Source organism: Coregonus clupeaformis, chromosome 8 (assembly GCF_020615455.1).
Source record: "Coregonus clupeaformis isolate EN_2021a chromosome 8, ASM2061545v1, whole genome shotgun sequence".
NCBI lineage: Eukaryota > Metazoa > Chordata > Actinopteri > Salmoniformes > Salmonidae > Coregonus > Coregonus clupeaformis.
In genome coordinates, this window is record NC_059199.1 from 35,236,738 (window position 1) to 35,252,208 (window position 15,471).

The window sequence follows — 15,471 nt, forward strand, 5'->3', positions numbered from 1 at the left end:
ACCCCCTCTATGGCCAATCTTCCCACGCAGCTGAAACAAATGAGGGGCTGATGAGCTGAAGGTTTGGGAAGGGAAGAGACACAGTCTCCAACCTGGGCTCTCTGGAGAACAAGAGTGCTGCACGTCCACTTCCATGAGGAATATAAGGATTTGGAGATACTTACCTTTGGGAAATACTCACCTTTGGATATATGCACCTGTGGAAATACGTGAGAGACATTTGGAAGGACTTTTTGCTGGGTTGGCCACTAGCTGCAACGTGGACTACAGTAAGGCTGGGGAAAAGTTATCTGAGCGAGTGAGAATTATGATTTTGGATGTGGAAGAGACATCCCTGAACTGTTAACCCTTAAAGAGCCACAAGAGAACAGAATTTTGTTATATTTTTGTTAATTTCCCAAGACCTATAATAAAATCCTTGTTTTGTTTGAACCTTGTCTCCTTGCACTACTTGAGCAATCCCGCTGAAAGCTGTGTAGCCTCTCGTGACGTCACAGTTTGTAGAGTCACAAGCTTAATATAGTCATTACGTGCAAGAAATATGGCACCAAATACTATGCTTTTGGCTACTTTGATACATAAGTGAATTTGTCCAAATACCTATGATTTCTTCACATGGGTGGGACCAGATATATAAAGTGCTTTCATTTCGAAACGGTAAAACAGATATGTATGAAAATCCATCAAATAAAAGGTGACATTCTGTACTGTCGCCTCATGAAACATTTGATCTGAAATCCAAAATGCTGGAGTATAGAGCCAAATGTACAGTTTTTGCTTCACTGTCCATACGAAGGGGAGTGTACTTTTGCCTGGCTACCCAGACTCCTTGCTCTGGCCAAACGCTACACCACACCCACGGACGTTAGTTTTTTCTCCGCAATGAGTCTGGATCTGAGTACCTACACCAAATGCGAACACATTTGGGGCAGTCTGATTGTTCCAGAAACCGATAGGTTGGGCCAGAGCCAGAACACACGTGGGTAAAGCAGCGGTTTGAAAATTAGCCATTGCCGTTGATACTCTGATTGGTTAGAGACGATCCAATCGCTAATGACTTTGTTTTGTACAACTCCCCTCGTGCCCCTCATCACCAGAAATGACTGCAATGATGGCATCCTCAGACTAAATAAAGTATGTAGCGAACGACAGAGCAGCAGAAGAATTTAGCTTGCACTGTCAGGCTAAGTGTACTATACCCTTTCATCCTATTACTTCTCTTCTTAATATTGATTTACCCTTTTTTTCCTACCTTCTACCTATCTTAATAACATGTATTTCTATATTAGGTGGGCCCCCACCTTCTTTCCCCTCTAGCTGGTTATGTCCTAAATATCTCCCCCAGAATAGACTAATTGTTTCATAGAGACAACTAGATCAACGTGAAGCAATAGTGTCAAAGATATTAGTGAAGGGCATTTATCCCTGCAGTGTAACCAGATCTCTCCAAACAGTGCTCTGCTGTGTGTGTGTGTGTTTGACTATCTGTGTGCTTTTTTTTCTGTGCTCCTTTTGCGTGTGCAATGTGTATGGTTGTCTGTGTGTGTGTGTCCTTTCCAGTGTCATTGAGTCTCCGAGGAGTCAGACAGAGTTCTAAACTGTTGGGACAGACCTCTCTTTGACTTAAGTGGCCTGTCTGCCTCTCTCCACATGCTCGGGATTAGCATCATAATAAACCACGCTAAAGGACAGTTTTATGACTGCCTGAGTGTGCCTAGCTCCTTATGCTCTTGTACTAAATCACAGGCACCCAGCTTTCAGCAAGAGGGTAAAGAGCAACTCAATCTTCACACATTAAGGAGCTCTCAAAGCTCCGCTCTTTCAGCAGCGCTACTTAGCCAGCAGCTAACGGCTAAAAACAAATGTGCATTCAACTCCTGCTGAAGGCATAGTTTAGCATCCAGTTTTTTCCCCACCTTTCTCTGTCAAAACACAAATCATTCTTCACATTGTTTACTTTTCATGTCTTAATTTCAGTCTTCAGAAAAAAAATCCTGAAATAGCCTTTTTGTTTGCCAATTTTTGGCAACCCTAGGTCTAGGAAATGTAGCCTAAATGTTTCCTAGACCCTTAAAATGGTCCACACACTGAAACAGATGTGAAGAATGCACAACAGTGCCTCTTCCCCCCCAGGAGGTTAAAAAGATTTGGCATGGGCCCTCAAATCCTCAAAAAGTTATACAGCTGCACCATTGAGAGAATCTTGACTGGCTGCATCACTGCTCGTTATGGCAACTGCACCGCCCTCGCTACAGAGGGTGGTACGGACAGCCCAGTACATCACTAGCTCCGAGCTCCCTGCCATCCAGGACCTCTATATCAGGAAGGCCTGGAAAATTGTTAAAGACTCCAGCCACAAACTATTTTCTCTGCTTCCGCACGGCAAGCGGTACTGAAGCATCAAGTCTGACACCAACAGCTCCTGAACAGTTTCTATCCCCAAGCCATAAGACTGCTAAATAGCTAACAAAATGGCTACATGGACTATCTGCATTGACCCTTCTATAATTTTGGGGGGTCTCTATGCATACACACACACACACACACACTTAATTTGCTCACACACACAACATGCACACCAGTGGCCGTTTAACGCCGGGCCGTTTAAGATCAGGGAGGACGATTTGTTTTTCTATGAACATGGCCTTATTTCTATTACAGCATATTGGATGACTGTCATTCATATTCCATTCGCCCAGCACAATGTAATATCGATAGGTTTAGGCTACTACATGATACTCGAATTTGACCTATACCCATCATGAGGTTGCTACAGCAAGCAGTTTAGCAGTTCCACCCCAGTGGCAATAAATGCATAAAACCGAAAGCTTACCTTCACTTGGAAGAGTTGCAGTGTAGGATAACCTTAGCCAGCTAGCTAACATAAATAGCATTCCTCAGGTTGTTGAGTAGGCTAAATTAGCTGCATTAGCTAGCTAAGTAAGTGAAAGGTAAACTAGGAAGAAGAAGAAAATACAATGAAATATAGCTAGCTCTCTCTGCTGCTTCTCCTTAGTTTTTTAATAAATTAATTTGTTCAAAACTGTTCAACTATTGTCTTTCTCTCTCTTTGAGTCAACTACTCACCACACTTTATGCACTGCAGTGCTAGCTAGCTGTAGCTTATGCTTTCAGTACTAGATTAATTATCTGATCCTTTGATTGGATGGACGACATGTCAGTTCATGCTGCAAGAGCTCTGATAGGCTGGATGATGTCCTCCGGAAGTTGTCATAATTACTGTATAAGTCTATGGAAGGGGGTGAGAACCATGAGCCTCCTAGGTTTTGTATTGTACCCAGAGGAGGACGGAAGATAGCTGTCCTCCGGCTACACCATGGCACTACCCTACAGAGTGCTTTTGAGGCTACTGTAGACCTTCATTGCAAAACAGTGTGTTTTAATCAGTTATTTGGTAACGTGAATATATTTAGTAAAGTTTTATCTAAAAATTATAACTTTTAATGTTTCACTATTTTACATTTTCATTTAATTCACTGAGTAGGATGGTCCTCCCCTTCCTCCTCTGGGGAGCCTCCACAGACGCACACACATACATACTGACTACACACACGCACTCGCATACAATCATCATACACACTGCTGCTACTCTGTTTATCATATATTCTGATGCCTAGTCACCTTACCCCTATACATATCTGTAAGGGTTGGTGCGAGGTGTGACCCAGGTGCGGTGCAGGTTAGACAGTAGGCAGAGATGGTGAAACAAGGAACTTTACTGATGGTCCTGAAGCCAGGATACAAAATAACGGATTTTACACGAAAAAGAAAGGCGGAGCAAATAAGACTCCAAAAAACAGGCAGAATACGAAATACTAACTATGATTGAAATAATAAATAAACAGGGAGAACACTTCTCACGTACCTGTCCATACGACCCGCGATCAGACACTGATTAGTACTGCTTGGCATAGTGAAACTAACAGAGAAAACTGAGCAAGGGAACACGGGGAAGTGAGGGCATAAGTACACAGGTGAATCAGAGAGACAAACGGCATGTCTTGGTACTCGTAATGCCCACTGGGTGTGTTAAACGCCGTCTTCCACTCGTCCCCCTCCCGAATCCTCACCAGGTTGTAGGCATTAAGTAAGTCCAGCTTGGTGAAGATCCGGGCTCCCTGTAACGACTCGGATTCCGTCGTCATCAGGGGGAGTGGGTAGCGGTTCTTAACGATGATGTCGTTGAGCGCCCGGTTATCAATGCACGGCCGCTGCTCACCGTCCTTTTTCCCACGAAGAAGAAGCCTGTGCCCGCGGGTGAGGTAGAGGGACGGATGTGACCCTCGTCGATATACTCCCTCGTGGCCAGCATCTCCGGCCGGGACAAGGAAAACAATCGCCCTTGTGTGGGCATGGCGCCTGGCAGGAGATCGATAGCACCGTCGTATGGCCTAAGAGGAGGTAGGCCCTTGGCACGCCTCTTACTAAACACCTACCCCAGATCACAATACGCCCGGGGAACGCCTGCCAGGTCTGGGCCGGTGACGGAGTCTGTAGCCGCCGTCCTCCCGATGGCAACCGCCGCTAGGGCGGTAGGCGGTTCGGAGTGCGGGACCTGGGGAAGAGGTGAGGACTAGTAGGTGGTCTGGGACGGTGGTTTGGGCTGATGAGTGGTTGGTGGAGACCGGAACAGGACGGGGGCAGCGCCTCCCTCCAGGATGAGCCGCCCCTTGGACCAGTCTATCCAGGGTTTGTGGGCAACCAGCCAGGGGTGCCCGAGGACGAGGGGACACTCAGGAGAGTCCACAATTAAAAATTGGATATCCTCCCATAGCCCCCCCGCCGCCCGGACACGCACGGGAACAGTGCGCCGAGTGATGAAGCCCGACCCCAACGGCTGGCCGTCCAGGCCCATGACCGGAACCGGCTCGGAGAGGGAGAGTAACGGAACGCTCCACCCTTGGGCCTGCCCCGCGTCCATCAGGTTTCCCCAGAATCCACCAGTGCATGCGCCCGACGCGCAGCGCGGGCCCACTGAACCCTGAAGGGGAGAAGAGTCTCTGGAGTTGGGGTTTCGGTTCCGGCTCGCTAGCACCCCTCCCAATACTAGCGAGCCCTCCCATTTCCCGGCTTCTCCGGGCATGATTCACAGTGGTGACCTGTCTGGTCGCAGTACAGGCAACATCCCTGGCGCAGACCCCTCTGCCTCTCCATCCTGGACAAGCGCGCCGCACCCAGCTGCTTAGCCTCCTCCTGAGGCGTCTCCTCCCTGAATCGGCGGAAAGCCTCCGGGCTGATAGGGGGACGCGGAGGCGCGCCTTGCATCATGCCTCTCTCGTGCTCCCTCTCACGACGCCGATTGTCTACCCGCACCAAGAGGTTGACGAGGCTGTCCAGTCACTCAGGCAGCTCCCTGAAGGAGAGTTCGTCCTTCATCCCCTCCGATAGCCCCTGAGCATAAAGGACGACCAGGGCGGCCTCCTCCCATCCTGCCTCTCGAGCCCGGGTCCGGAACTCCACGGAGTAGTCCGCTACCGAACGGTCACCCTGCTGACAGGCCGTGAGCCGCCTCCCGGCCTCATGCCCCGACACCACCAGAGAGGTGTCGAACACCTTGCGTAGCTCCCGGGTGAACAGATAGGAATCGGAGCACACCAGAGTTTGGCTCTCCCACTCCGCGGTAGCCCAGGAAAGGGCCCGACCCGTCAAGAGTGATAATGTAGGCCACCCGGCCCTGCTCCATCGGGAAGGAGGAGGGTTGTAGGCTGAATATCAGGGAACACTGGGTGAGGAATTCCCTGCAGCCCTCTGGACGTCCGTCGTACCTCTCCGGAGGTGGTAGGTAGGGTTCCCGCAATGTCGCAGGCGAGACTGGAGACGCCGCTGCCGCGGCTTCTGTTCCGCCGGCTGCCGGTGCTGGTCGGGTGTCCACCCGGCTCTGCACGGCGATCGTCAGCTGATGATCTTCTGCGGTCGTGCTGGTTCAGCATGGCTCCCTGCGTTGCCAATGTGCTATGATACTGTGCTGCCTCCGCTTGGTCCATAGTTGCTCAGTTTTCTGTAAGGGTTGGTGTGAGGTGTGACCCAGGTGCGGTGCAGGTTAGACAGTAGGCAGAGATGGTGAAACAAGGAACTTTACTGATGGTCCCAAAGCCAGGATACAAAATAACGGACTTTACACGAAAAAGAAAGGCGGAGCAAATAAGACTCCAAAAAACAGGCAGACAACCAAAAATATGAAATACTAACTATGACTGAAATAATAAACAGGGAGAACACTTCTCACGTACCTGTCCATACGTCACTCGATCAGACACTGATCAGTACTGCTTGGCATAGTGAAACTCGCAGAGAAAACTGAGCAAGGGAACACAGGGAAGTGAGGGCATAAATACACAGGTGAATCAGATAGACACAGGTGACACCAATAGGAAGATGATTAGTCCCAACTGTGAGTGAGGAGGTGCCTAAGGTTGTCGGAGGATGACACCTAGTGGGTCACTCCGGAACTGCAACCCCTTCCTGTAACACATATCTAATCATACCACTCCAGTATCCCTGCACATTGTAAATATGGTATTGGCACTGACCCTGGAACTGACCCTGTATATAGCTTACTTACTTTTTTGTTCCACTTGACTTTTTAAAATGTATTTACTTATTTTATAGTACTACTGATATTGATTACTGGATTGTTGGGAAAGAGCAAGCAGGAAATGCATTTCACTGTACTTGTGCATGTGACAATTAAACTTGAAATGTGAAAATAGACTTACAGTTACAAACTTAGTTATACATCTAATTAGACCTACTCATACAATTAACATTTCACAGTTATGTAAATTGATAGGGATACTCTGGCCATAGCAATGCAGAATCACTGACCACATTTACATGCACACCAAATATTCAGTTATTTTTCGGGATACTGAAATATTCTGTGTTTGAGTTGACTCATATAAACATCATATCCCGTTTACAATAACCCGAAAAAGCTTGTATCCAGGTTATGAGATCCCCGGATAAGATGCTTAGGATATGCTGATCTAAGATGGGATACTGTGGCATGTAAAAGTCTTGTCCCGTTTACTGTTGTTTTTCGCGGTCTGCGCAGGCTCACTTTCACATATTATGGGCGTTGTGGTGATTATGTTTTCATCTGCTTGTCAATCAAATCACTTCAAAAAGTAATCTACCGGCACAGTTCGATCCACCATAATAATTCCATAATAAATTAGCCTACTATAATTAATTTACTATCATTTAAATTAAGTTTCTGCTTATTATTTTCGTAAATTTGGTAGGTCATTATAATTTCCGACATTTCGTAGGCCATTTGTTTGTCAACTATAGTTTGATACATGCAGATTCTCTTCTGTCATAACGTGTTGCCCCTAAAGACTAAATAATGTAGAATAATGTCTGACATCGATAGAAGGAACGCATTAGTAATCTAGTTAACACTGGCAAAGTTGTCTGTTTCGTTTAGGGACCGGGAAGAAAATGCAATAACTCCAAAACAGTGGAAAGGTTGTTCCTGTGCAAAATGTCCAAATGCCATGAGTTTGACCGGTTTTAAGGAAATTAAAAGCTGATGAAACGACGAAACACGCTTCCGATAAGACTTCAGCTCGTCTTGGTTGCATATGTTATGTGGTTGAAATACTGTCTGCTTGCATAACGTTGTCAAAAAATATACATTACACATGCATTCGTATTTTCTCAAGAGATGCTGAAAGAAAGAAATAATATTTATCCACTCCTGTTACCGAGCCAAAATTAACATTTGTTGTATAATTTCACTGCAAGAAATGAATAATTATGTAGGAGATAATATTATATGCTACATGTGAGAGGTTATAGGCCTACAGTACAGTCAGTGTCCATATTTCAGTTACTATTCCATTTAACCCATATTAATTTAAATTAGGAATATTCTGTTTAATCATGGATACAGGGATACTCATTAGCGGGATATCAAAGGTGCATGTAAACAGTTTATCCCGAATAAGCCCATAAACGGGATATGAGCTACTATTCGAAATGCAGGTAAACGTGGTCAATGTGCAGACACACTCAGTCAATGTCTAAAGATGGCTCACAGTGCCAATCATGTGGTCTGGGGCGACACTTGGTGTCACAACTGGAAGTACAAGTGGACAATCAATCCACCTACTGAGACCATTCACATGAGGGAACGACAAGATCGTGTTCGTTAGGCACCAAACGGAAGAAAGCAAGGAGGGACTAACTGGAGTTGACCAATAAGAAACGCTTTTTTTCTTTTTCTGTTGGAAAATGTTTTAAATTGCGTGCCCTAATAAACACAATCCCGGTAGTGAGAGACAGGAAAGGAGGGCCATGAAATGCAACATGATGACTACAGCAGGAATTCTCAATACTCTGCATCTCAAGGCCTGTTTGAAACACAGCTACCTTCACAGCTCTGTTCATTCACTGAAATAGAAGAGTTCAATTCCATTCAAAACACTTTCTTTATCGCACAAGGAAATATTATTTTGGGCATAATTGAAATATTAGCCATGCCTGCTGTTTTCATTAAAACGTCTGTCTTTTAACCCATCTATAAACCAACATTTAACAAGACAAGGTGCATTTTCTTGTTTTATATCACACTGAATTTACTGATGGTTCACAAGTAGTGACTTGATTTGTGTGTGTGTGTGTTCTGGTGCATGTCTCAGCATCCTCTAGTTGTTGTGCAACATGAAGGAATGAAGAAGCCGTCATATTCGGTGTCTGGAGGCTTCAGGTACAATGTGATGACAAGCAAACAAATGTACACATACCAAGCACATAGTCACACACGATGAACAAGTAGGCATACAATACAAAATAGCATGTAGATAGAAGACATACACACACACATATAGACACACACTTACACCGTTCACAAATATGTACTAAATCGTGATGTATAGATGACATTCTCAGGCAGGTGAAAATTGCATTCCACATACTTTAGACAGTAGACAGGGTATAGAGACAGTGTGACATAGTTTACAGCTCACATACAGATTGATGGCTGAGACAAATATGTCAGAAGTTCACACATAACAAAATCAATTTAGATAAAAGACTGGGGCAATAATCATACACGCACACTATGTGCTGCCTTAAATGGTTGGTTTCTCTTAATGAAAGCTGAAGTTTCGACAATATACCCACCTACATGGACTTTCTCATTCGTTACCTCCGGAGTGGCTTGGAATGCGAATGATTTATACATGTTACGTCACTTCACCTGGTCAGGACATGTGTAACCAAGGAGTGCCTTCCTGTCGAAGAGATATCCTGCTCAATGCGCTGACGGGATCATTTTTACTTTTCCTCTGAGGACCAACTAGTGTTCTACGGGCAGACTGTATCCGCATTCCAGTTTATTGTCTTCGCCAGACATTTGGGTGTGGAGCAAGCCGGAAGTGGGTTGAAAAGGAAAGAGCTGAACCAAGCGGGCAGGGCATAGTGATTTTGAGACAGGGGAGGGAGAGACCGGACAGCAAATCCCTTGTCAAGGCAATTTAGAATTCATTCGTTTGAATGAGCTTAAATTATAACCGCGTGCAATTGAAATAATTCGCCCCATTTTCCACAGCGGAAGCCAATGAATTAGGACTGCTTGCCACGTCTGTAGAAAAATAACATATTTGCTGCTTCCTGGCTAATGATAGCTGCAGAAACTATTTAAACCATCCAACAGGATTACGCTACTTTGAAAACACGAATTTTCGACGAAATTAGGTTAGACCAGTGTCAATTGTAAGTGCGTTATTGAGTGTCCCTGCTGTTTGGAGGAAGAACGCATATTCCCACGCCACTAGCCTACAACAATCAACGTTTGACCATTTTGGCAGGGCGTTGCTGCTTTTTTTTCTCTCGTTCTGGAGCACTCGTACTGGAGTAGAAGTTCTAAGAAACTTTTTAAAGAAGGGGGAAAAAACTAACTAGGCCTAGCCCACTCTCACAAACACAAGAAAATGTCTGGAAACAACAGCATCGACGCGGTTAAGCGAAAGATAAAAGTTTTACAGCAACAGGCAGATGAAGCCGAAGAGCGAGCTGAACTTCTTCAGAGACAGGTCGAGGTGGAGAAAACATCAAGAGAACAGGTAAAATGATATTTTAGGATCATCCATAGAAGTTCCCTTATTTTTTTATTCTCGGCATTTCGACAAGATTCGATCTACGACGTGCGCAGATAGGCTACATTGTTTCTTTTTTTTAAAGTACACTGGGACTGGGTCGTCATTCATGCAATTAACATTTTACACCTCCGCCCTACAAGGAGCCTATTGACATGGGACTTTTCGTAGCAGGTTTGGGCAGTGGTACCCAACCGTTTTCTGTTACTGTACCACCAACAACATTTTACTCTGCCGGAGTACCCCTGAAGTATCCTCTCGTGTATTTTACCAGTAGATTTATGGGATCATGAGTCTTAGGGCAAGTCATAGTACCGCTGGTTGGGAGCCACAGAGTTAGGAGAGCATTTTCGCTAAACCTTTTCCTAACCTTAACCTAATTCTCCCTACCTGCTACGAAAACATAATTTCCGGTCGTAGCTGTATCGAAGTGAAGTGTTTTTATGGAATCTCCTATTGACATTGACACATCAAATGGGGTGTGTATTATTGAATAGCATTACGAAGGAATTGTTAGTGGAAGGTTTTGAGCAATATGGGTGGGGACTTTTCGACCAAATGATTGAAGTCATTGAGGGACTGGAACTTAAAGTAACTGTCTGGATATGACCTGTAATTGATTACAATATGGGTGAAATAGTTTTTCTTCCAAAAATTGTAATTATGTTTGTTAAAAGCAGCTTTTCTGTGTTGGAATGGTATGGGCATATACATATCATTCAAAATATTAACACAATTAGACTGCTAATTGCTAAATGATGACATCCTCTGTCTGAGGAAATAGCAAGCATTTAATTTTTTACTTTCTGTTTGAGATATAAGTTCGAAGTAGGGATTTTGAAGTGTTTTTCCAATTTATGCTTTGGCCACATACGAGTATCGGCTGAGTCATCAACGTTATTTGGGTATGAGTTAAAGGAAAGTTAGATTTTCACAGGACATGTACATTAAGCCAAATATACTGAGGGGATTTGATAAGTGAACCGGGTTAGTGTTAATTGCATTCGTTTTGAAACTGGGCTGCCTCCTGGACTTGTGCTAGGTGCCCAGTTTTGGCCGATGGCGAGGTCTGCTCAAAACAAATGTGACGTAGGTTAAGCACGTGGAGTAATGAGTAGGATTCTGTTTTCAAATGCAAAAGTGATTGCTTTTGATAAAATGGCTTTATCTGCCTTCCCAATGAAAACTAGTTTGAAAACGCAAACATATATTTTCAGTGTTTCCCCTATATGCATTTAGCAGAGGCACGCCACTAAAAAAGTAAACTCAGCAAAAAAAGAAACGTCCTCTCACTGTCAACTGCGTTTATTTTCAGCAAACTTAACATGTGTAAATATTTGTATGAACATAAGATTCAACAACTGAGACATAAACTGAACAAGTTCCACAGATGTGACTAACAGAAATTGAATAATGTGTCCCTGAACAACGGGGGGGGGTCAAAAGTAACAGTCAGTATCTGGTGTAGCCACCAGCTGCATTAAATACTGCAGTGCATCTCCTCATGGACTGCACCAGATTTGCCAGTTCTTGCTGTGAGATGTTACCCCACTCTTCCACCAAGGCACCTGCAAGTTCCCGGACATTTCTGAGGGGAATGGCCCTAGTCCTCACTCTCCGATCCAACAGGTCCCAGACGTGCTCAATGGGATTGAGATCCGGGCTCTTCGCTGGCCATGGCAGAACACTGACATTCCTGTCTTGCAGGAAATCGCACACAGAACGAGCAGTATGGCTGGTGGCATTATCATGCTGGAGGGTCATGTCAGGATGAGCCTGCAGGAAGGGTACCACATGAGGGAGGAGGATGTCTTCCCTGTAATTCACAGCGTTGAGATTGCCAGCAATGACAACAAGCTCAGTCCGATGATGCTGTGACACCACCCCAGACCACGACGGACCCTCTACCTCCAAATCGATTCCGCTCCAGAGTACAGGCCTCGGTGTAACGCTCATTCCTTCGATAAACGCGAATCCGACCATCACCCCTGGTGAGACAAAACCGCGACTCGTCAATGAAGAGTACTTTTTGCCAGTCCTGTGTGGTCCAGCGACGGTGGGTTTGTGCCCATAGGCGACATTGTTGCCGGTGATGTCTGGTGAGGACCTGCCTTACAACAGGCCTACAAGCCCTCAGTCCAGCCTCTCTCAGCCTATTGCGGACAGTCTGAGCATTGATGGAGGGATTGTGCGTTCCTGGTGTAACTCTGGCAGTTGTTGCATCCTGTACCTGTCCAGCAGGTGTGATGTTCGGATGTACCGATCCTGTGCAGGTGTTGTTACACATGGTCTGCCACTGCGAGGACGATCAGCTGTCCGCCCTGTCTCCCTGTAGCGCTGTCTTAGGCGTCTCACAGTACGGACATTGCAATTTATTGCCCTGGCCACATCTGCAGTCCTCATGCCTCCTTGCAGCATGTCTAAGGCACGTTCACGCAGATGAGCAGGGACCCTGGGCATCTTTCTTTTGGTGTTTTTCAGAGTCAGTAGCTTCTTTTAGTGTTCTAAGTTTTCATAACTGTGACCTTAATTGCCATCTGTAAGCTGTTAGTGTCTTAACGACCGTTCCACAGGTGCATGTTCATTTAATTGTTTATGGTTCATTGAGCAAGCATGGGAAACAGTGTTTAAACCCTTTACAATGAAGATCTGTGAAGTTATTTGGATTTTTACAAATTATCTTTGAAAGACAGGGACCTGAAAAGGGGACGTTTCTTTTTTTGCCTAGTTCATATATATATTTTGCGTGGTGATGCCAGGTTTCCTCTAGATGTGACGCTTGGCATTCAGGCCAAAGAGTTCAATCTTGGTTTCATCAGACCAGAGAATCTTGTTTCTCATGGTCTGAGAGTCCTTTTGGTGCCTTTTGGCAAACTTCAAGTGAGCTGTCATGTGCCTTTTTACTGAGGAATGGCTTCCGTCTGGCTACTCTACCATAAAGGCCTGACTGGTGGAGTGCTGCAGAGATGGTTGTCCTTCTGGAAGGTTCCCCCATCCTCACAGAGGAACTCTGGAGCTCTGTCAGAGTGACCATCAGGTTCTTGGTCACCTCTCTGACCAAGGTCCTTCTCCCCCGATTGCTCAGTTTGGCTGGGCGGCCAGCTCTAGGAAGAGTCTTGGTGGTTCCAAACGTCTTCCATTTAAGAAGGGAGGCCACTGTGATATCATGTTGCGATTGACCAATCAAAGCTCATAATAGCTTCCAGCCCCTACTGGATTGGCTCACCTAGCATGCTTGCTAGGACCGGCATAAGGGCGACGCTAGCATGGCTATCCGAATGATCGTGTTCAGTGGATAAGTACTGTCTCTCTCATTCGCAATGTGTTCTGTCCCTCCCTTCCTCTCTGTGTCTGTCTGCCGGCCCCACAGGCTTGCCCTGGCAATTACCAGCTGAACGTTAATTCTGTTCGATTTGAAACCAGGCTACCTCCCGGGCGTGAGCCAGGTGCCCCGCTCTGTCCAACAGCGAAGTCGGCTCAAAACAAAAGTGAATTATTTAAGCATGTGTAGTAATAAGTAGGATTCTGTATTTTCACATGCAAAAGTGATTTGATAACGCTTTATCTGCCTCCCCAATAAAAACTAGTTTGAAAATTCTAACATTTATTTTATGGAAAACCTGGGCCAGCGTAATAGAACTCCCTCACTGATAACACGCAGCTGTAGGCACAATTGATTGTGGTCATTGTAGTTAATTGCCACATTTTCTCCTCTTAACTACTACAAATATTGACCTGTTGAAAACTACACCTTCCTACATCGTCCCACAGTTCATGATTGATAGAGAAACGGTGCGTTGAGCTCACAGAAAAAAAACGAACAAAATGCAATTGAAATAATTGAACCGACGTCGGTCAATTTAGTTATTTAAAACCCCCAAATATACCTGAATTTGGCTAATCGCTCAGCACTAGTTAAACCGTGATTTGTAATGAATATCCTTATGTACCATTAAGAAGGAAATTGATCCACCTCACATTACACATAAAGCGTGGTAGGCCTACAGTTCTAGAGGAGAGGATCCCTTTAGCTTGACATGGCTATTCAGTGCCAGATTCTGTCATTTAGCCACTGTAGGCTACTTCCACCTTTCGCGTGTCAATGTTTCCGTCTCTCTCGTCTGTCCGTCTATGGCTATCTATTTTCTCCTGTTATCTGCCTTTTCTCCTATGTATACCTGGGTACACTGGCAAATTGTTATAGCTGCTCTAGAGACATCTTCAATGGTGGTTAACCATGGATAAAACTAACAAACAATTGGTAGGATAAAATAAATGCAGATTCCCCCCCAAAGTCACAGATGTTGCATAGTTGCAATGTTGTTACACTGAACATAACCAGTGTACTGGATGGATGTGTGTGTGTTGAGAAAATCAAGGTGAATAAATGGCCATCTGACTGGAACATTGTGTCTAGCCTCCTACATGATGCAATGTTAAGTGCTTTGAGCACTAGAAAAAGCACTATAGAAAGCCTATCTATCGTGGCATATATAGTACATCATTGTTTGTAGGTTCTAAGAGGGGTTGGGGTCAATTCCATTTCAATTTGAGAAGTATATTGACATTTGGCCTAACTCTTTCTCTTCTCCCCCTCCCTGATACAGGCTGAGGCTGAAGTTGCTTCCCTGAACAGGCGTATCCAGCTGGTTGAGGAGGAGTTGGACAGGGCCCAGGAGAGACTGGCCACCGCTCTGCAGAAACTGGAGGAGGCAGAGAAGGCTGCAGACGAAAGTGAGAGGTCAGTGGGACACACCCACAGCGCACATGAACAAAGAGGGGAAAAGAGGCCCCCACACTAATTCTCCAAACGCCACAGTTTAAAGGGATACTTAGTGATTTTGGCAATGAGGCCCTTTATCTACTTCCCTAGAGACAGCTGAACTAGTGGATACCATTTTTATATCTGTGTCCAGTATGAAGGAAATTAGAAGTAGTTTCGCTAGCCAATGCTAACTAGCGTTAGCGCAATGAGTGGAAGTCTATGGGTATCTGTTAGCATGCTACAACATTTATTTAGTCTTGCCCGCGTTAAGTACGAGTTATAAACGAACCAGGGCTTTCTGTAAGGCAGCAAGCTCAGATTGCAGCTCTAACATAGCCTGGTCAACTGTTGGAAATGGCATACAGTACCTAAGTGTCATCTGCATAAACTTATATACACTTGTACATGTGTGAAATAGGACAAATATAAGCACCCACCAACATTATTATTATAAAAGGCCTTATGCAGCAATGGAAGCATAACTTTTTAACATGAAGTAAGACAATATCTTGAAAAGAGGGGTCTTGGCCTCAGTCATTATGGTCTAAACCAGGGATGGGCAACATTGATGGGGGTGGGGGC

General features: G+C 45.1%; 1 protein-coding gene across 8 annotated transcripts in view; it reads left to right on the top strand.

Moving 5' to 3' along the window:
- LOC121571974 (tropomyosin alpha-3 chain) overlaps positions 1–15,471 on the top strand; it is a 41,290-nt gene that overhangs the window by 8,044 nt on the left and 17,775 nt on the right. For 4 of the 8 annotated variants that reach the window (XM_041883795.2, XM_041883792.1, XM_041883794.2 and 1 more), the window contains exon 3: positions 14,732–14,865. In XM_041883795.2, the coding sequence (XP_041739729.1) occupies positions 14,732–14,865 (134 nt within the window). Of the gene's footprint in view, positions 1–9,346; positions 10,092–14,731; positions 14,866–15,471 lie in introns of those variants that run through there. The other 4 variants (XM_041883799.2, XM_041883798.2, XM_041883797.1 and 1 more) reach the window with 4 other exon arrangements.